The sequence below is a fragment of the Osmia bicornis genome, chromosome 7 (assembly GCF_907164935.1).
Source record: "Osmia bicornis bicornis chromosome 7, iOsmBic2.1, whole genome shotgun sequence".
In the NCBI taxonomy this organism is placed as follows: Eukaryota; Metazoa; Arthropoda; class Insecta; order Hymenoptera; family Megachilidae; genus Osmia; species Osmia bicornis.
In genome coordinates, this window is record NC_060222.1 from 5,069,918 (window position 1) to 5,090,488 (window position 20,571).

Consider the following 20,571-nt stretch of genomic DNA (forward strand, 5'->3'; position numbering starts at 1 on the left):
TTTTTATTCCAATAATCTCTACGTACGTTATAATATATCTAATTCACATTTCTTTGATCGTACTATGTAAAAAGGTGAAATGCATATGTGCACCTTACATATGTCACCATTCATAAACATCGAAATGCATAATGCATTCCTCGCATAGCGAATCAAAGCTGTAATAGGAGGTTCCCCTCGTACTATACAACCCGCTCAATGTACTCGTTACGTTCGAGGGGAATATCGCAAATAAAACATTCTCCCACTCGATGCGTTTTCGCGATTAACAAGTTGGCAAGGTTAGAAACAATGGGACCTGTTACTTACACCTAACCGACCGAGTGGAGTGTGGGAACGACTCGGTGATATTACGTTTAAGTGTAGGACGACTCATCGGGAATAAACTGTACACGTAGTCCGTGACAAAGCGAACGGACGGTTGGCTGACTACAAAATCATACCGCGAAAGAACCGAGTGCATGTCACTTGCACCAGTCACCCACGAGAAAGGGACGGAACAAGTGTCGAGGAAATATGGCGGCGCATTGGAACGTGCCACAGTGATGCAGCGTACGCGTAGCGAAATTCTCTACTTCGACTGACCAAAGAGACAGTGGCCTCGCTCGCTAAACATCCGTCTGGCCAAATGACATGGGAATTTGTAATCGAAGGCACTTTCTGCTGACAATATGCATCTTACAACTTGTGAGTCTCCTCAATGAAGAAACTATTGCTCCGCTATCTTTGCGATCGTATCGATACGCTAGCTGACTCGTATATACGCGTAGCGTTTTTCCTTGTACAATGAGTCATGTCTTTTTTTTTTTTCTGACGAAATAATTTTCATTCCGAGATTCGTCTGTATTGTATTTGTTAAAGTTTTAATATTCCTTTATAGAAACTGTAAAGTAATTTCGAACGTTTTTATCGACGAAGTTACGGCTGGATGATGCACCATACACACTTGCTGGATTATCGTATCGTTTTATCGACCCAGGTCGCATGGTTTATCTCTACGGGGTATAGAGATCCTCGTAGAAACCGGGCGAACCATTTAAAGCCGCTTTTCCTACTTTCTATTGCTTTCTTGCGCTTATTAGCTGGCATCGATTCGTTCTACATCAATTTACCGTGCAATAATGCTTTCGCAAATGTAAAAATATAACGCAATAATAGGTATATCATATCGATAAGATCGATCAGCTTGATATTGTACAAAGTACAATGGAGGGGTGTTTGAAATCGAACATTTAAATATGAAAATGTCTTGTAATTATTTGTTGTTTGTAATTTTGTTTAAAAGCAATAAAACTTAATAAGAAGTGAAGATTGTTCATGGACATTTATTCTAGCTCAGTAGGTAATTAATTGAGCATTTAGAATGTAGGGCAATTGGTCCAGATTAAGAATGTGCACATGAAGGAGTTAGAAGAAATTAGTATTGCAGTGGACTGACTCGTTTACTTTGAATTTCTAAGGTTTTATTAATAGCTACTTTATTTTCCTTTCGCAGATCACTACTGTAGAGCGCCAAGTTTTCGATTTTCTGGGCTTTATGTGGGCCCCGATACTGGTCAACTTCTTCAACATTATATTTGTAATCCTAGGGTTTTTTGGGGCCTTTCAATATAGACCTAAATATATCATATCGGTAAGTGAGATTATCAGCTGTATCTTGATGGTCTTATAAATTGAAACTCATGCTTTTATCTTTCATTTGTTACAGTACTGTGTATGGAACACACTGTGGTTGGGATGGAACATTTTTATGATATGCTTTTACCTGAATGTGGGTATATTGGACAAAGTAAGTATTATTTATATAACTTTCTAACTTGAATCCTAAACAATTTGTAATAATCATTGATCTTTCAGAATAGTGATATTTTAAACCTTGGTACTGGTAGCTTTTCATGGTGGCACGTCAATGGACCAGGCTGTAAAGCTATCTATGATGTTACCGAGCCAGAATTGTTCAGACCAGCAAGACCCGCGAATGTAACAGACTGTGTTCTGGACTATGAAGTAGTTGAAATTTTACATGCATCTACACAGTGCATCTTAGGTGTAAGTATAAATCGCGCAATTCCTACTAGAAGTACAATAAACTATATTATTAAAAAGAATGATTTATATGTTCCAGTTTATTGCAATTGTGGGTGGTATTTGTCTAAGTAAAGTTTTTCTGGAGGAAGATGATAGTTGTAAGTATCCAGTTCATAAAGTATTTGTTTTTATTATTGCCAGTGTCAGATTAGTATAGGATTTAGTTTGTGGAGTGAGATTATTTTTAGTTTCTATCTTGGGGTATCATTTGGTGGTAAGTTTGGGTGATGTATTGGTATTGGTAAACCAGATTATTGGGAAAAGATTATTAATTAAACTCGCGCGAAAAATTTGATTCAAACTAGTGCAATGATAAATCTTTTTCCATATTTAATTGCCATAATTTCAAGATATATTTCCTCCTACAAATTTCAGTATTTTCTTTTCAATATATAATCTCTTAAGATTTATTATTGCTTGAAAAGAGGGTTGTCGGTTACAGTTGATTTCATTGGTGGATTTGATCCCCCATTTTGGTAAGTGCTTTGCCTGATCCATGGTTTGCACGCATTTTATCCTTAAGCACGAGTAAGGCGCATTAGTATCTTGTTATTCAACGAATACCTCGAGCAACGCGTATAGAATGTCTCAGTGTATTGTGAAACAGCATTTTGCATCTTGAACCGTACACGAATTCTGTTTCTCTTTTATATTAGTATAGCATGTATCGTTTGCAAACAACTGCATATAATACCATTGGTATTGTTACAATGAAAATAAGAAAGTACCCTTGGTTTTTAATTATTGACAAGATAAGAACAAGAATCAGCAGCCTTTTCTGACAATATAAAATTCGATCTAATTCAATGGATTCTACGTCATATTTCAGTTGACTTTGTGGGAGGTGATGACTTTGGGTTGGCAGGCCACACGCCGTTGCATCCTATGTACGTTAGCTACTCGGCTCTTCCATCACCTGCCCACCCTCAAAAAAATTCCGCTCAAAATTACCCCGCAGGCACAGCTAGCTCTCATCAATCAGTTTGTCACGATAACAACAGCTTCTCAAAGAATACCGACAAATTGTTCAATAGCTCGGTACGAAGTAAGAACAGTTTCAAAAACGACACGATAAGAACGAATCGAAGCAACCAGTCGAATCGCGATCTGAAGCAGGTTGATTATCCGAACGATTATTCGAATCCTCTGGACCATTTGCAAAGACCGGTATCCCCGTACGACGAGTACGATTCGTTGGACAGTGCTGCTAAATTGAGATATCAAAAGAGCAAAATGTATTATCCTCAGTCGTCGTCATCGTCTAGGTACAGTCCGGTCGCATCGCCGCGGATCAAATCACGGCCTGGTGCTAAGCAAAGCAAAGCCTCGAACAAGCCCAGGGTGTTCACCGATCATGTCCGCGAACAACCGTTGAGATCGTTTTACTCGGATCCCAGATTGGCAAACGAGAATCAACAGAACACGAACGAACAAGAGATACAGAACAGGGCTAAACGTGATAGTAGACCTCTATCCTTGTACGCCAGTAATTTTTAAACGTATACTGTGTCCCCCTTATTTCCTTTGCGTAGGACTTTTGTATACGACATTTCTTTCATTATTTTCTAGTGAAAACATGAAAAAAGAAAAAAAAAAAAACGAATTATACATACGACTGAGAATTGGTTACACCTGCGTACTTAACAAGTGTAACGTTTAATTCCTATACTTGCCAAATAGATAGAACAATTAGAGTAGCTAGCATAGGGTGCCTACAAATGATTTCGACCCACTTTTTTCTTTATTCTTGTAACATCACACACGCGATAATGCCTATTCGTTTGCCTATTTGTTTTAATTAGAAAGCGTTGACTGACGGTGGATCGAATTGTGTGTTCATTAGCACTATTAATTAATTTTCTTTTGCTTTCGTGTTCATATTGATATACACTTTTCGATGTTAGAGATGATCGAGCATATTATTATTATATAGAAATGTTCATTTTAAATGTTAGATTACATACATGATCCACTGTGATACGTATAGAAATATGGATCATGTTTGTTTAATGAAACTAATTGAAGGTTTTTAATATACAAAAATAGCATGAATAAAATAATTGTTATTTGTGAACGTAGAAAAACGTCGTAGAGTGTCGTACAATTTTACAACTATTTTATGTCGATTTCTTTGGTCTGGCTTACAAAATGTCACTTGATATCATTTTTTTTTTTACGCTATTATCTTTTTTTTTTTAATTATCGATGGTAAGAAAAAGAAAAATTCGTAAGGTGCTGCGAGAACTTTGGATTTTAAGAGTCTGAGCATTCGGTAGTGCATGCTAGTACTTGTTTCTATTTTTTTTTTTCTGTGTAAGTTTAAGGTTTATTTTACACCCCTCTTCGAGCAACGAATATACGCGTGCAATTGAAAGACCGTAAGATTTCTCTAGGATTTTTGTTAACTTTCGACATTCCACGTGACGAAAATGAGAAATCTGAAGTGACGATAATTGAATTAATTAAACGAGTAGTCGTTTGTTTCTTGATAGACTGCATACATTAGTGATTATAGATGAATGGCTAACGAAATTAGAAGTAAAAAAGTTAATCGAGTGTGATGAGTAAAATATGTTAAAATCAATCAGCCATAACTTGAAGAAGAGTTAATTAACAAGTTGACTTCCACGAGAATCCCAAGCTTCGAATCTAATATAATCGAATACTGAAAATTGAAGAAAATTTTTAATAACAAAATTGGATTAAATTGAAAAATGAGGTTCTTATAATTTTTGTTAAAGTACGTCGTGGCAGTCAGAGCGTTAATTAAGTAGCCAACAATGCGTACGATGATTGATCGATGAATATTTCATACGATCCAATAATAGTCAATAATTACAGTATGCAACGCAAGCTGAAACAGGCTTCGAATTTCTCAAAGCTACGGTAATCAATCGAAACTGTTGATTGTTTAATGTTTTACAATGTGAAATGACGTCATTGGTATTATAAAAGAATTACCAATAGAATAGATCCTTATATTATTGGACATTTTTTCATCACACTTGATTGTACCATCTATTGTTAGCCTTGTTCGCGACTTACGACACAGAACCTGTGCATTATTTAAGATATTTTTCTATTATCTTTTCATTTTGCGTTAAGTAGTCTTAATCAACACATTATTACTTATTAGATAACCTGGTGAAATATTTGTTGCAATATTTGTTTAGGATATGTCACGGTTCGTTACTTATTACATTAGGTTGTTGCATATCAAACGAAATATATTCTAACGAAACTTCATGACATAAAAGTATTCTAAAATTACACATACGATACACCATTTTAAAGCTTGAAGTTTAGAGAAAATAATTATATAAATGTTTCATGAATATTTTTAATACAAAATGATTGGTTGCCAGTCAAAGCAAACAACGACAGATTTCGAAAGATAAAAGTTCAGCTATAAATTCATGACATAAAAGTATTATAAAATAACACTTATTATACATCATTTTAAAGCTTGAAGTTTAGAGAAAATAACTATATAAATGTTTCATGAATATTTTTAATACAAAATGATTGGTTGCCAGTCAAAGCAAACAACGACAGATTTCGAAAGATAAAAGTTCAGATATAAATTCATGACATAAAAGTATTATAAAATAACACTTATTATACGTCAAATTAAAGCTTAAAGTTTCAAGAAAATGACTGCATAAACTATCGATTAGTATTCCTAACGCAAAATGGTTGATTTCCGGTTACAGTACCGAATGGACCAAAGATCCTTTCCAAATTTCATTTACGGTTAGAATATTCCACAAGGATCACTGATAATTTTCTATAAAATTTAATTATTTATCAAAATTCTAATTTTCTGAGTCACTTCATTTGCAACAACCTGGTACTTGACTTGATAGAATCGCGAAGGTTTGCTCACTTGAACGACCACGTTTATTATTGTACATAAATGTAGTTGCGTTCGTGCGTGTGTTTCACGTGATTTATTTATAAAAAAAGAAAAAAAAGAGAGAAACGAACGTAGTTTCATTGTATTCACCGTAGAGGATTTAATCGGAGGAAACACTTAGCAATTACGCGTTCAATCAACGAGTCACTTCAGATTCGTCCGAATGTGTATGTAGTACAATCCTCTCCCTTTTTCTTTAATTTTTTTTTTTTTTAAGTCTCGTTCGAGCTTGTACAGTAGTGTAGTTCGTTAAGGGCGCGTAGACCTTAGTTTTATATATTTATTTTTACTGTATCGTATGATTTACCTTGGTGCAGTTCATTGGCGACAATAAACGTGCAATGCCTACTACTTGCTTGCTTTTTTATTTATTAACCCCAATTCTTTTCTTTTCTATCCTTCTCATCTAACATTCTCCATGCTCTGCGCTCTTTTTCGGGGATACTATTATTATTTCATTTATTTTCGAATCGATGGCTTCCGGGTGATTCGTGTCCAGAATAATAACAGAGAATCATTGATCTAACCCTTGTGTCAATATTCAATCAAATAATTACAGTAGATCCAATAGAAACATCACAAATGACTACCCAGTTATTGACACAAGGGTCAAAGATGACCAAAAAAATATGCCAGTAATAAAATTCATTCTGCATGTAACAGTCAACGATTTGCATTAATCTGTACCTGAACCATGTGTGTCTAACCCTGAAGCTTGTGCCTGGTGTGCAGAACAGAGGTATCCTGGCTTCCATTTCCTCCCAGAAAACGTCTAGAGGGGCAAGATTAGTTTAGCAAAGGACCCAGGCACAAGTCGACGAGGTTTGTCATCGAGCGTTCCTCGTCAGTGACAAGACATTTCTTTCCGTCGCAGTGCAAGCTAAACGGAAGAAAAAGCAGCCGAGGCCATTGTACAGCATCGAGTACTCGCAACCGGAGCCACCAGCCGTCCACGACGAGAGCGTGTCGCCGAAACCGATGACACCCCGAAGAGTGAAGCGAAGATCAGTGATATCGAGGGATGGAACGAGAAGATCGAGTCGCAGGAGCTCGGTGAGACAGTCCCGAAGGAAGAACCCAGTTAATCGTATAATGGACCAGCAGGAGAGCTTATATGCCAACACGACGCCTAGCAATCTGACCAATCAGAACGTGAATTCTCTGTCGCAAGGTACGTTGAACTACGACAGGATCTCCATGACCTGGGACAGGGACAGGAACTCGAACTGGCAGCCAGAGGCTGTCAACATGGCAGTGTCCTCTCCAACGATATGGAACCAGGACTCCTCGAACAATTACTCCAACACGAGTAATTACACCAATCAAAATTACCCCAACTGGGATGCTACTAGTTCAACCAGGAATCTCACTGATAATTGGCAAGCAAACGAGCTGAGCCCAATGCAATGGCAAGGGCAGAGCAATCCTACATTCCAACAGACCAGCACTCAGAGTTTGAACGGGGAAGACCTTGATGAGATTTATAATAATCGACCGGCTAGCGCTAGATCCAGTTATAGTAATTATCATGGAGTTAGGGCTACTCCCCAGGTGCCCAATAGAACCGACATCGTTAGACAGAGTCAGAGACAGTTTGTCCTGAGCGGACCGCCGGCTTATCAGGATACAGTGATCTGAGGGACTGTTGGATGTGGAATTTTGATAATGTTTTATGGTCCTCGGTTTGGACCTGTTCCGGAAGGAAGATTTTATCGATCTTCATCAGCACTGCAATTAGTTACGTAAGGGTTAAATAACGCACTGATTCTAGAATATCTAATTCTTAACTTTAGATGTTGAGAAATCTTCCTTCAGGATTGTAAACAGAAGTCTCAAATAGTGTTGTTGGTACAACAACTGATATGTTACTATATTCCTACAGTGTACTTGTTACTTTTAAGCGATCAGTAAGCGAGATAGAAAGCTCTTCTTTCTAATTGCTTCGCTGATCTTCAAGCTTTACTCGACGACAGTGGATCTTTTTGTTCCCTGTTGAATCTCGTTATGTACTCTCTAAGGTTGAAGCCCCGAGGGGATGCGTTTTAATCCTCTGCAGTCTAAATTTGTTTCCCCCAATTTCCCGATGGTGTTATACATTTAAAATACAAAGTAAAAATTCAGTCTTTGTAATTAAATAAACGGTGGACCGCAGAGGGTTAATAGTATTTAAAATATCTCGCTACTTTTACAAACTTTGCCTTCTTATCTCAGGATTTAACGTCTCGGAGTTTCTCTTTTTTCCCCCAAGAAAAAAATTTGATACGATATTAATTAGATATTCGCAATTAACTTTATTACTTCATATTTAGGCCGAGTTATTTCACAATATTCTGTACGAGAAATATGAAATTTCATACGGAGTTGTATACACGACCAAGTCAAATTATTTTTTAATCTTTTTCCTCGTTGCAAGTAAACAATTGCACATTATCATCGTCATTCAAACTTTTACTCATCTGTAAATATCCTGCCCACGGTCATTGTTTTAAATCATGTTCACTGTACAAAACAAGACAATCATCCTTATTTATACCCACGAGCCTTAAAACAACGACGAAGCCTTATGGGAAACTTTTACAACAATTATTTTCGAATGGTTTTAACGAAATGTTAAGCGACTGATAGTCTTCCATGAGTCGAGAAAAATGTATCAGAATAGTGTGAATCATATTATGCGAATGAATACGTGCGAGTATCTTATTGAAGAAAAGATGCACGAGATGTGCAATAAGAGTTTCCCCCCAATCAAAGAGCGATTAACAAGTATCTTTTTCATATGGAGAATCAAAATAGATTACGTTGATGATTGTATGGTGTGCGAAATGGAAACCAAAGTATTAAAACATCGATGTAGGTTAACGATAATACTTGTAATATTCTTATGTAATTGTAAAACTGCCTCAATTTTTCTTTCGACTATCGTACAACGTAGGGTTAAATTAAATTAAGCGCACGATTTAGTGATTTAAGTACTTAGTGAGCTTCTTCACAATTCACGATAGGTATTGTTTTATAATCGTAATCGTCCATAATTTTCAAAAAAAATTAGTGATACAGTTATTTATAATTATAAGTACATTAGCGTTTAATTAACTGGCAGCTACCTTTTAATTACAATTCAACAATTAGCGTAAGACTTATTGTCACAAGTTTGTACTTATTTGTTTTGCGCTCAGGATTCGATATTATTTTATTAGTTACACGATAGTTAATCGTTAAGCGACGGTAAATTGTTCAACGTTTTATTGTTGTTCACCATTACTGTACAATCTTTATCAGGAAGCAATAAGTGCGAGACAATAAACGTCGAATGTTCAAAACTCAATTGATTATTTCAAGCAGTTCCTTTCAACCCTTTCCTTTCATGGCGGCTCGCGTATAGGCACTGTGGAATTGCCTATTTCCACTTGATATTATCGATATATATTTTCTTTAATTCTTTCTTTATACTTGTACAATATATAATCCTTAAGCTTAATGTTAGTAGCAATCCTCCAGTTCATGAAAAAGATACAAAAATCTTTGTATGGAACCGTGCGCTTCACAGTTCCAGCGGCGTGGTGTTTGCCTGCGTGCGCATGCGCGCATAGGAAGCTGCGCACGAGGCTGCGCAGTAGAGAGAGCACTGTTGCTCCCGGAATGCCGGTCTTTTAAAACAGAGGCTAAAACTTTTCTAGAGCAGCACCCCCACTAATTTTAACTACGAGCCCCCACTGCTTTCCTTATTAGATCCTTTCTAATTAAAAATCCCAATAATGATAATTCGAAACGGAAAAATCTACTACCCTAATGAAAGGGTTAATAAGAACAAAGCCTAAAAAGTTAGGCTTCACCTAAAAATGAGCTCTCAAAATAAAAATCCTTCCTCTAGACCTTAACGAGTGATCCGATTTCACCCCCCACAGCCCTTAAGCATCTCCCTAAGCGGAGGAACCCCTAAGCTGTCAACCCCTCCCCGGGAGGAAGTTTACTCCACTTCAGCATCGACGAGGAGACAGCTGGTCCCCGTCGTGAATTTCCCAATGCCGCGACGAAATCGCGCATGTGCCCTATCGTGCCGGCTGCATTCCCTGCTGCCAGACGCGACCCTTACACCGCAGTACCTCTTCCTCGTCGGGACGCCGAGGGTGCACCTAACGTCGCGACGCCGCCAGTGAACGCATTCGCATCAAGCGTGTGTGAAAGTGTCAACCGATCGAATCGTATCTAGCGAGGATTCTTTTCAGGATCTAATGAACCGCGAGGCGATCGTCAGGGGCGCGAGGATGCTGAAGATCGTCAAGGCTGGCTCGAACGGACTGAGAAGGCTGCACACCAGCAGTAAGGTGCGACTAATCGCGACGGATATTATCGATTTGAGGGAACTGCGTGAAATTTCGCCCTTATTCGTCGATCGTTAACTATAGCGCTGTTGGAAAAGAGCACTCCGTTTCTCTAGTTTCGAGGACCATCTACTGGAAGTAGATGGAGACGGATCGAATGGTTCTTCTGGAGAACAATGAGATTCTTATGGCGACAGGAGAGTAGACGATCAGGGGATTGCAGATGATTAAAGACTTGGATGATTGAAAGCTCGAAAAGGAAGAATTGCTAATTGATTAGAGACAGCTGTTGGAACGAATGAAAGAGTAGGATTCAGAGATTTCTGAATAATAATTTTTATCTCCATCTAAAATTTTAGACTTCATTTCTGAGACTGATGTACGGATGTTGCCGGAAAGATTCATACTGTGTACACACATTGCTCAGCCAAAGTATAAATAATATCTGATGTCACAAATTGTTGAGTTAATTTTGGCAATGTCGAGGTCATTTTCACGTATATATTCATGATATTCTATTCTGAACAACAAATGATATTTTCTGAAGAATCTTTCAAGGTTCTTTGAAGAATGGTACTCGGTACTGAAAATGGCTGAATAAAAGAAGTAAAAGAAAATTATCGACCAGGATTGCGTCGAAGCGTTAAATTTCCTTCACCTCTAGCGTCCACGTGGGCGACGACAATGGCCTATTTCAACGACAGAAATACCCTAACGCGATGTGACAGCGAGTGCCCTCGAATTGGACGACTGTTAGAGCCGTTCTGCGCGATAAATTGTTGCCAATGATCGATATCATCCATAGGATCAATATTTGCTTCGACGAGTAAATTAAATACAGATAATTTTCCAGTGTTCCATTTCAGATCACTGTAAATAATCGCAATAAATTTTATCAATTTCTATATATTCATTTCATTTGGATCAATTTTGCAAATGGGTATCCGAATTTAAAAAAGCAAAGATGAAACAAAAGGGGTACCGGAAATCTAGGTCAGTGGTTCGCAGAAGAAACTTGCGTTACCCAAGTTTTTGTTTTCCTTCGTTGTATCCTGGTGATCTGAATCAAGGGTACACGTGGCAGGTTTCGGCTTAGGGCATTAAGGGGTTGATTCATCGAGAGATCAATACAGCGGCGGGCAACCCTCTTCCACCCTTCGCACCCTTTAACAAACCCGAAATTCTTCAACTTGAATCGTTGAACCGGTTTCGCGAAAGCGGAACCGTGTTTTTCCACTTCGACATACTCGCGATTAAATGGCCGTTTTTTAAACGACCGGTCGAAGTTCCTTCTCGGATGCTTGTGAAATTCGTGAGAAACATTGCTGATAAACTCCAGTTTTTCAATAATTAGTAATGATTAACCGATCGATCGGGTCACCGTCCAAATGGAAAAGAATTATTTTCAAGCATTGTATGCACTTCGCTCTAGCAAAGAGTTAACTCATGCCAGGTTAATGGGTTAATTGGCTGGCAAATAAGTAAATCAAATTCCTAAGGTATAATTAGAATTTCCTTGAAATGGAAATTAAGGAAACAGCGAGTTAGAACGAAAGTGTACCAAGTGAAAATTAAATCAGGCCTCTCGATTTCAATTAATTACAGAGACGAGCTGCTGTACCAGCTTCGAAGAAACTCGGAAGTGTTAAATACTTGGACGCTGCTTTCGGAAGTGCCTTAGAATTGGAACGAGCGCAGACACGGTAATTAATTCATTTTTTTTAATTACCCACGTTATGATCGAAATCGTGAGATACAACGATGCAAAACTACTTAGCCTTAATCGCATCAATTACCTTCTAAATTGTTCTCTCCTCAATTTTTGGATCCCATGCGAAACACTCTCGTGTCTTCCGCTCTTCAAGTGTTCCTTTCGCAAATTGTCTGTCAATTCTTGAAGCCCTAATCGCGAATAATGGTCGCTTTACGACTCTGAAAGTGCATTTCAAATTCGATTGCACAATTCGAAGGAGAAACGGAAACATTCTGATACGAGTCAGAGTAGTTGAACCTTGTCAATCGATGCAATATATTCTCGGTGGTTGCTTCGAAAAGATAAAGAAAAATATCTAGGTAGAACCAAGACGACGATGTTGGTTTGTTAATTGAGAACCGTTGATCCCGGTAGACCCGGTCGCAATTTATCGTCATTGCTGTCCATTTAAATACGTTCCGAAGATACGTCCCTTTGTTATCCAGAACTTTGTTCCATCGGATAGAAGGAGTTTCGAGGATCTTCAGTTATCATACGTTTCGAACAATGGACGATTAGTTGCAATTAAAACAACGATGGACAGTTTCGACTACAGTTTCGTGGACGATTTCGTTGATTTTCGTCGATGCTTTTGGTAAGAAACTACAATTTACCTCCTCGTCTTCTATTTTCTATTTTTACATGTTTATGAAAAATCGTTTTACCTATTTGCCTTGCACTTTGTACGTTCGAAGAAAAGGCTGAGTGTATGAGCTTCCGTTGACCGAACGTCATTCTTGAATACACAATAGTTCTAATTGAGTCTAATAAACGCCTTGTCATATATGCGACACATTGTGCCACGTCTCTTCTATTCTTGTTATATGCAACTGTCGAATTTTTTCTGAAAAGAATCTAATGAAGCTTAGAGGGTCTTCAAATAAATGACTGAAATTTGCAAAATTCTTCTTTTTCTATCAATTTTCTATTCATATGTATATTATACGTCCTTGTTTGTCTGTAATTTATTATGCAACCACACCACTGTGGTAATATCAATTTACCCAAGAAATTTACCAGCTGTGTAGAATGCATTTTGCTCCTTGTTGGCGCCTTCGCTATTTCTGGATTTCCTCTTCGAGTGGGGTCGTTTTCTCAGCTGATATAAGGTCGTTTTTATCGTTCGTTCTCCATACACTGCAAACGAATCGTGATTGAACATTGCATAGATTTTTCGATCATCTTCGAGTTTCTTTCAAAGTGAACAAAGCGAAGTGAATGATAAAATAAGTTAGTCATGAAAGACAAGAGCCAAAGCATCGTTGTATCTCATTCCGAGATGAATAATGAGTATTCGGATGAGAATCCGGAAATGATGCCAGCTAAATTTTCGGAGGATTATTCGATAAGAACGAAGATCGCGTGTACCATGTGGCTGGAAAAGCAGGGGTACAAAACTAGAAGGATGCTGGCACGTTTTCTTAGGTAATTCTTTCGTTAAATGATCAGTCTCCTTTCGTTTTCCAGCGATTACAGCTTCATTCATGACAGCCATTACATGTAGTGAGTACCATGAAAAACATTGGTTGCAATAATTGCTCTTAATCCTTGTATATGTATATTTTGTGGTTTTAATGTCATTTAAATTGAAGAAGATAGAATTGAATTTTACAACAGCGTAAAATTTAGTATCCCTCTCTGAGAAGCCTTAGAACGTAATTTTGCAGCTTACGTAATAATCCTTTTTTTTTTAGATTTAATTGCATAAAATATTTTCCTTCTATTTCTGCTTAGTTTATGCAATAGAAAACTTAGTGATTTCCCAAGTACATGAATTTAAATTTTAATCTGTGAGTGAATGTAGATCAATGAAGTTCTCCAAAATACCAAATTTTGGTACCAATTTCATAATTTATAGAATTCACGACGCATGAATGAAAAAAAGTTTGCATGGCTTTTAAGAAGAGAACGATTCGATTACCAGAAGCTAATTTGTGATTAATAATTCTAGCACCAGGGATCAGGATCAAGCGACGAACGCGGAGGATGTTCTCTTCGATATGTTTAAAAACGAAGAAACCGGTCTCCTACCGGTTGGCAAGTTTTTAGCTGTGAGTCTACCCCTCGACGACGTTTAATATAAAATCATTCGCTAAATATAGTTGGTCGAGGATTTTTACAGTCGTTCTTTTTTACCTTTCAGGCATTGAGGACGACCGGCTTACGAAACGACGACCCGAGACTTCAAGAATTCACGGACAATCTGCGAAAGGAACACTTGAAGAGCGGGGGACACGAGGGGGTTTCGCACGAGACCCAAAAATTGAACAGAGAACAATTTAGAAGGTAATTGATGCCTTTTTTATGAAAAGAAATTAAGCTCTCTCCATGGTCCGCCGTCCAAAGGGTTAAATAGTAGACCAGAGTTAACACTGGATTAATAAATAAATTAGTTTGCAAAGTTTGGAATAAAAAGATTGTCAATTTCTGTTTCAGAATCATAAGCCCGAATATAGTGTTGATTTCAAGAGCGTTCAGGCATCAGTTCATCATCCCTGATTGGTCAGGTTTCACCAAGCACATAGAGGACTTCTATTGGAAATGCAAGTCCAACTCGGAGGGCAAGGTCGCCTCTTACATACCACAACTGGCGAGAATGAATCCGGATTACTGGGGCGTTTCGGTGTGCACGATCGATGGCCAGAGGTTCAGCATCGGCGACACCTCGATCCCGTTCACCTTGCAGAGTTGCAGCAAACCATTAACTTACGCCATAGCTCTGGACAGGCTGGGACAGGAAGTCGTCCATCAGTACGTCGGCCAGGAACCATCCGGGAGAAATTTCAACGAGCTGGTGCTCGATTACAACAGTGAGTTCTTCATTTCAAGATCCAAAATCCTAATCATCTTAGTAAAAACTAATCCTATTATTTAACATGAAAATTTGCCTTTCGTAGAAAAGCCTCATAATCCGATGATCAATGCGGGAGCAATCTTAGTCTGTTCCCTCTTGAAATCGTTGATCAAGCCTGAGATGACCCTCGCGGAGAAATTCGACTTCACGATGAATTATTTCAAGAGATTAGCAGGCGGAGAGAATCTCGGCTTCAACAACGCCGTTTTCTTGTCCGAACGAGAAGCTGCCGACAGGAATTACGCTCTTGGTTTCTATATGAGGGAGCACGATTGTTATCCTGATAAGTCCAATCTCCGAGAAATAATGGATTTTTATTTCCAGGTAAGTTTCCTCTTCTTCTTTTCTCCTTATCATTTTTAACAATATCTTTTTCTCCCCAGTGCTGTTCTATGGAGGCAAATTGTGACACAATGGCGGTGATGGCAGCTACTTTGGCTAATGGTGGCATATGTCCCATCACAGAGGAGAAGGTTTTAAAGCCTGACAGCGTTAGAGATGTGCTGAGTCTGATGCACAGTTGTGGAATGTACGATTACAGTGGCCAGTTTGCGTTTAAGGTGATTTTCCGATGAATTAATTAACATTTTCGCTGCCGATTTCGCGCCAGCACGATGTAGGGCAATGACTATTAACACATCCTCACGTGACCGGCAGTTAACCTGTTAAAAGATTGATTGATTGATAATTTTTCCCTCGATTTTGAGGGCGACCCCTTTCTGTCCAACCAAAGTTAGCATCCACGCGTACATGTGCGCCCTTTTTTCAAATCTCGTCTAATTTTAGCTTTTTAACAACATTTTTACTTCTTTAATATTTGTTCATCATTTTTATTCATTCTCAATTTTCGCTATTCGCTAATTCGTTGCCAACAGCACACGGTAACCCATCTTTTAGCGAAACCGTGCCAGCTTATTAGCTTGACTTCCAGTGGCTAAGGTCGTTGACCAAATTAAAAGAAATCTCTTCTGTCTTCGATACGAAAATGTGCGTTTTTGAACGCAGGTTGGCATTCCGGCGAAGTCTGGCGTATCAGGGAGCCTGCTGGTAGTCATTCCAAACGTGATGGGCATTTGCACTTGGTCGCCACCGTTGGATCCTCTCGGTAATTCATGTCGAGGAGTGCAATTCTGCGAGGAACTCGTAACGGAGTTCAATTTCCACAGGTACGATTTAATTTAATGGTGAACCACTTCGTTTAGCATGGCTAGCATAGACGCAATCAACGAGTTACACTTATACAAAAACGATTAGCACACTAACAATATCACTAAACAATGTCCGAGCTTCTGCACGAGGCATGTACCTCTTGAAACAACGAAACAAAAAGAGAAACAATACATTACACATAGAAAAGAAATTAGGATCGCGGGGAAATTGTTGAGACCAGCTTCTTTAACACTAGAACTACCAAACCAGTCAATAATTTCTTATTTTAAATTATAAATTTTATCGAGCTACTTTTGTTGAAATGTATGTTTTCTATTTAATTTTCTAAATTATTTTCAACCTTAAAATAAATGCATATCAAACGTCGGTAGTTCTAGTGTTAATTTCTGCTTCGATGAAAGTAATTCGAAACTCGATACCAGTGATGATGACACATTAATCGATTCTTTATTTTCCCTCCTTTGCTTTTCTCACAACCCCATGCTACACACGTACCCCGCACGAATAAATCCAACCGACGAACTCTGTCTCTCTGCCTTTGCTCTTCTAAATCGTCTGTGTTCATTTCTATCCCGTCGTTTTTCCATCCCGTCCCGATTAGTGTAGCACCTACTATGATCACAGGTACGATAACTTGAAGCACGCGACGAATAAAAAGGACCCGAGGAGGCACAAGTACGAGACCAAAGGATTGTCTATCGTTAATCTATTGTTCAGCGCCGCAAGCGGGGACGTGACTGCGATGAGGAGGTAACGATTAATTACCTCTTCTTAATTACAGTAAAGATTCGATAATTGCGAAACGCTTGGGACCGAATTTTCCCGAGCGATCAAGGAGAAATACAAACCACTATAGTGTTTAGAAATTAATTGGGACCGGCGAGGAACATTTAGCGAACAGAAGATTCGATTCTGCAAACCGTTTGTATTTTGCCAACGATGACGAACGTAGAAAGAGACAGTTTGATAAAGAAAAAAGAGGTGAGAGGTCGAGGTGGTCGTAAAAAATTAAATGCCTAATTTTTATCTCTAATTTCTTTGCTATGAAATTTTGATTATCAGATTTGTGACATTTTTCTAATTAAAATAAGACCAAACACGATATAATTCGGACCATATTTACCGTGTTACTTTTTTCTAATTTAACAGAAATAATAATGATACATAATAATTTGTTGCAAGTAAAAATGTTCCGAATTATTAAAAATTTTATAAGACAAAAATGAAAAATAACAAATTTAGGTCTTTATTGCATCTCAAGGGGTATACCCTCCATCGGTGGGGATGAGTTTTCGCAATTATCTAATCTTCACCGTATATCGAATGATCGGCGAGAAGAGAAAGGGAAAACATAAATGGCTTAAAAATAATTTCAGACATCGATTGAGCGGAATGGACATGACATTGTCAGACTACGATGGCAGGACAGCTTTGCATTTGGCAGCCAGCGAAGGACACCTGGACTGTGTCGAGTTTCTACTCGAACAGTGCGGGGTGCCAGACGAACCCAAGGACAGGTAAATGTCATCCGATTCTCTTTTACCCAGTCAATCGACCTGATTTTTTATTCGTACTTTCTCTTTGAGCACCTCATCTCGAAGAAGGTTTTTTATAGTCACAATGAAAATATTGCAGATGGGGAAAACGACCGATCGACGAAGCAGAATCTTTCGGACACATGCAAGTGGTCGAGTACCTGAACAACTATGCGCTGGCTCGGAAAATGGAAACGGAGAACGAAGAGAACGAAGTTAAGGAAGAAAATACGGAATCGCGGGAAGTTGTGGAAACAGCGGGTCGTACTCCTCTACCTTAAAGAAATCTTTAGATAGGATAATTTTCTTCGTGAAATTACGGACTCAAAATGATACCTGATTCAGACGGTCCTGCATGAACTGCACAAGTTACTTTATAGCGAGGGCCATAAAGGGCCCGCAAGAAGGTCCTGTACTGTATACCAGGTGGTATACAGAGCTCTGGACAGCCGAAAAATAATTTAATATTAATATTTTTTGAATGACTGAGGCCTTCCAGGCTGCCAGGAACATATTTCTTTTCAAGATATGAAATAGATATTTTTCACTGACTAAAGCCATTCAGGCTTTTTTTTATTAGTACTTTTTCGCTGACTAACCTAACCTAACCCAACCTTTTTCTATCTAATCGAATCTAAAAGGAAGCTCCCGCTGATGTGTTGAAGAAGGAAGAATACGTTTTGAGTAAAAAGAACGTTTAATCGTAGACAGCCCTTTTGGGCTATGGAATGGTATTCGGGGTTTTAGCCCTTATTTAAATCGTACTGGTTAAAGGGGAAGAGGTGCCGTGACGTCTCCGTGAATCCTTCTAAAGTCAACTGACTTTTGCACAGCCATACTGTCGCTATGACTCGTATTAGAGTTTTTCATTTCGAAAATAGTATGATTCACGGAAACGCGTGTCATCTGACAGATTATCGAACGGGTTAAAGTTTGTACCGTGTAATCCGCGCAGGAGGAGCCTAGCTGGCTTCGTGCGGGCCCTTTATGGCCCTATAAAGTAATTTGTGCAGTTCGAGGCCCACCATTTAGACGAAAGGAACTCGATATTGCAGTTGAATTATTTTCTTACGATTTCATTTATTTTTACGATTTAGTAGTTAAGTGGCAGTCTAGGACTCGCTGTAACCCATGATAGACGATAACTTCGTTGAATTTCTTGAACGGATCTCAGGGATGCGATTTTTTTTCTTCGTTTTATAGATTATGTGGTCGTTTTCAGTTTCTTATTTGCCTTCTGAAAAACGACGGATTGGGGTTACAGGGTTCTAGCGAGTAATATACTTTACAGTATTATTTGCGTGATTTAATTTGTACCTCGTACATTAAGTAGAATTTTTAATTCGTCGAAATGTATTAAAATTTTTCAACCGTGGACAGCGTTCTTATTCACTTATGTGATATATTCGTTCCTATTTATCTTGTATCGGTGTAAAGTGAAAATAGAAGAGAAATTTTTCACTTGATTTACCGCAAAATTTTCTTCTAAGTGGATATTAATAATTGAACAGGAATCTCGAACGATCAAACGTTATCTATACCTTACGTAACGTTGATCCGTTTGCGAATTGTGTTCGTGACTCGTTGTGTTTTGCGACCTTGTTCCATTTAGACATAATCTCGTTCGAAAGCATATTCGTGTGAACAGGAATTGTGAATCTTTCGATCCGAAATGATCTCGCGAAACGAATGGAAAATCATCGAGAAAGAGCAACCTTATTCCGTACAAAATATTCCTCCGTGAATGCTTGGCCGATAGGATAAGTTTATCGAGAAAAGTTACAAATGTATAGTTCGTGTCTCTTACCTGATTCTTAGCCACCTATTGCAACATTAACGAGTTCAGCGAAAGTCAATTAATTATTAAAAATTCACGATCCCTTGCCTTATAATATTGTAAACTTTGTTCACTTTCAAAAATTATAAGGCAATGGATCGAACGTTAAATTTGCAATGGGTGGTGTGTTACTATTATATAATAATACAGATGCATAATAAAATATTTTGCAAACGTTCAAAGACAATAATACGTTTACTATATGTGTATACGTGAATTCATCGATTCTTCGACCGATTTAAGTTCAGGTATCTAACAGGACAATAATTTTTCATTAATAGAACTGTTGCTACATGAAATCATTTTCATTCCGTATTTCCTGTCTCAAAGCATAAGAACATGCAATAGTGGAACGAAATGATAGGTTTATTAAATTCTAAGTTAATTAACGTAAGAGTTACTTCGAAGAAGAATCGCTGCAAATATTAATTGTATACATCTCCATCCATGTACCTAAGTTTCATGTGAAATAAATATTTAAAGTACATTGAATTCCGGACGATATAACGTGATTGAGAGAGAAAGACAGCTGGGGAAATAACGGAAGACTTATTTTTGAAGCATCGTCTACGAATTCGAATATGAACACGGTACAAGGCGCGTATGCTAATTAGTTAACAGGTTCCACCTCCGTGTTTTCGTTGGAGTGAAAAAAAAGATAAAGATACATCGTGTCACGTAAGCGTGGCATTGGGTTTTCCTCGTCATAGAATTTCGAATCGCGTTGACGAGGAGACTCGTTCCGAAAGTGAGTCATCAAGGAGAACCGAGTCAATGAAAGGCTACGAGGAGATTCCGTTTCGTAACACCGCGAGTTCCGTATCGCTCGCGAGTTCTCCTTCGGAAATCCAGGCGTTTGACCCAGGGATCACGAATCGATCATGAGTTTTTCGAATGAGCTGACTTCGTCAAATTCGCTCGGCAATTCTTCGTAGTTTTATCAAAATTCTAGAGAAATACTTTCAGCTGATTCGAATAATATTTTCCCAGCTTAATTCAATCTTTTCTCGATGAATTTGTAGTTACTCCTCCTCCGATTTTGATGATTTTTAAATATGTTGTAAAATTCGTCATTTTAAGCAACTTTTTTCCTCTA

At 38.2% G+C, this 20,571-nt stretch overlaps 2 protein-coding genes across 9 annotated transcripts; both read left to right on the plus strand.

Moving 5' to 3' along the window:
* Positions 1-171: 171 nt before the first annotated feature.
* Positions 172-9,329, plus strand: LOC114876942 (sodium/potassium-transporting ATPase subunit beta-1-interacting protein). 5 transcript variants are annotated; one of them, XM_029188919.2, is made up of 7 exons: positions 191-687; positions 1,496-1,633; positions 1,709-1,789; positions 1,858-2,049; positions 2,126-2,186; positions 2,918-3,566; positions 6,879-6,972. In XM_029188919.2, exons 1-7 carry the CDS (start codon positions 634-636, stop codon positions 6,886-6,888), a joined length of 1,185 nt encoding a protein of 394 aa, XP_029044752.1. In that variant the 5' UTR covers positions 191-633; the 3' UTR covers positions 6,889-6,972. The 5 variants fall into 5 exon arrangements, with proteins under 5 accessions (XP_029044751.1, XP_029044752.1, XP_046142310.1 ...); XM_029188921.2 differs by lacking the exon at positions 2,918-3,566 and adding an exon at positions 2,531-2,564 and having other exon boundaries at positions 193-687; positions 6,879-6,957; XM_029188920.2 differs by having other exon boundaries at positions 195-687; positions 2,918-2,975.
* A 752-nt stretch (positions 9,330-10,081) lies between these two features.
* LOC114876945 (glutaminase liver isoform, mitochondrial) lies at positions 10,082-19,967 on the plus strand. Of its 4 annotated transcripts, none has more exons than XM_029188930.2 (12): positions 10,082-10,329; positions 11,932-12,029; positions 13,547-13,582; positions 14,031-14,130; positions 14,223-14,365; positions 14,516-14,889; positions 14,977-15,257; positions 15,317-15,493; positions 15,939-16,099; positions 16,710-16,853; positions 17,480-17,620; positions 17,739-19,967. In XM_029188930.2, exons 1-12 carry the CDS (start codon positions 10,237-10,239, stop codon positions 17,917-17,919), a joined length of 1,929 nt encoding a protein of 642 aa, XP_029044763.2. In that variant the 5' UTR covers positions 10,082-10,236; the 3' UTR covers positions 17,920-19,967. The 4 variants fall into 4 exon arrangements, with proteins under 4 accessions (XP_029044763.2, XP_029044764.2, XP_029044765.2 ...); XM_029188931.2 differs by having other exon boundaries at positions 10,083-10,329; positions 16,728-16,853; XM_029188932.2 differs by lacking the exons at positions 10,082-10,329; positions 11,932-12,029; positions 13,547-13,582 and adding an exon at positions 12,741-13,504.
* The last annotated feature ends 604 nt before the right edge of the window (positions 19,968-20,571 follow it).

What these genes read in the sequence shown, in the direction of transcription:
- LOC114876942 (XM_029188918.2), top strand. Translation starts at nt 634, where the DNA reads ATGGGAATTTGTAATCGAAGGCACTTTCTGCTGACAATATGCATCTTA. An exon ending in GACCTAAATATATCATATCG is followed by an intron (nt 1,634 to 1,708) that starts GTAAGTGAGATT and finishes CATTTGTTACAG; the next exon opens with TACTGTGTATGGAACACACT. An exon ending in CTACACAGTGCATCTTAGGT is followed by an intron (nt 2,050 to 2,125) that starts GTAAGTATAAAT and finishes TATATGTTCCAG; the next exon opens with TTTATTGCAATTGTGGGTGG.
- LOC114876945 (XM_029188930.2), top strand. Translation starts at nt 10,237, where the DNA reads ATGAACCGCGAGGCGATCGTCAGGGGCGCGAGGATGCTGAAGATCGTC. An exon ending in CATGACAGCCATTACATGTA is followed by an intron (nt 13,583 to 14,030) that starts GTGAGTACCATG and finishes TAATAATTCTAG; the next exon opens with CACCAGGGATCAGGATCAAG. An exon ending in GACGTGACTGCGATGAGGAG is followed by an intron (nt 16,854 to 17,479) that starts GTAACGATTAAT and finishes AAATAATTTCAG; the next exon opens with ACATCGATTGAGCGGAATGG.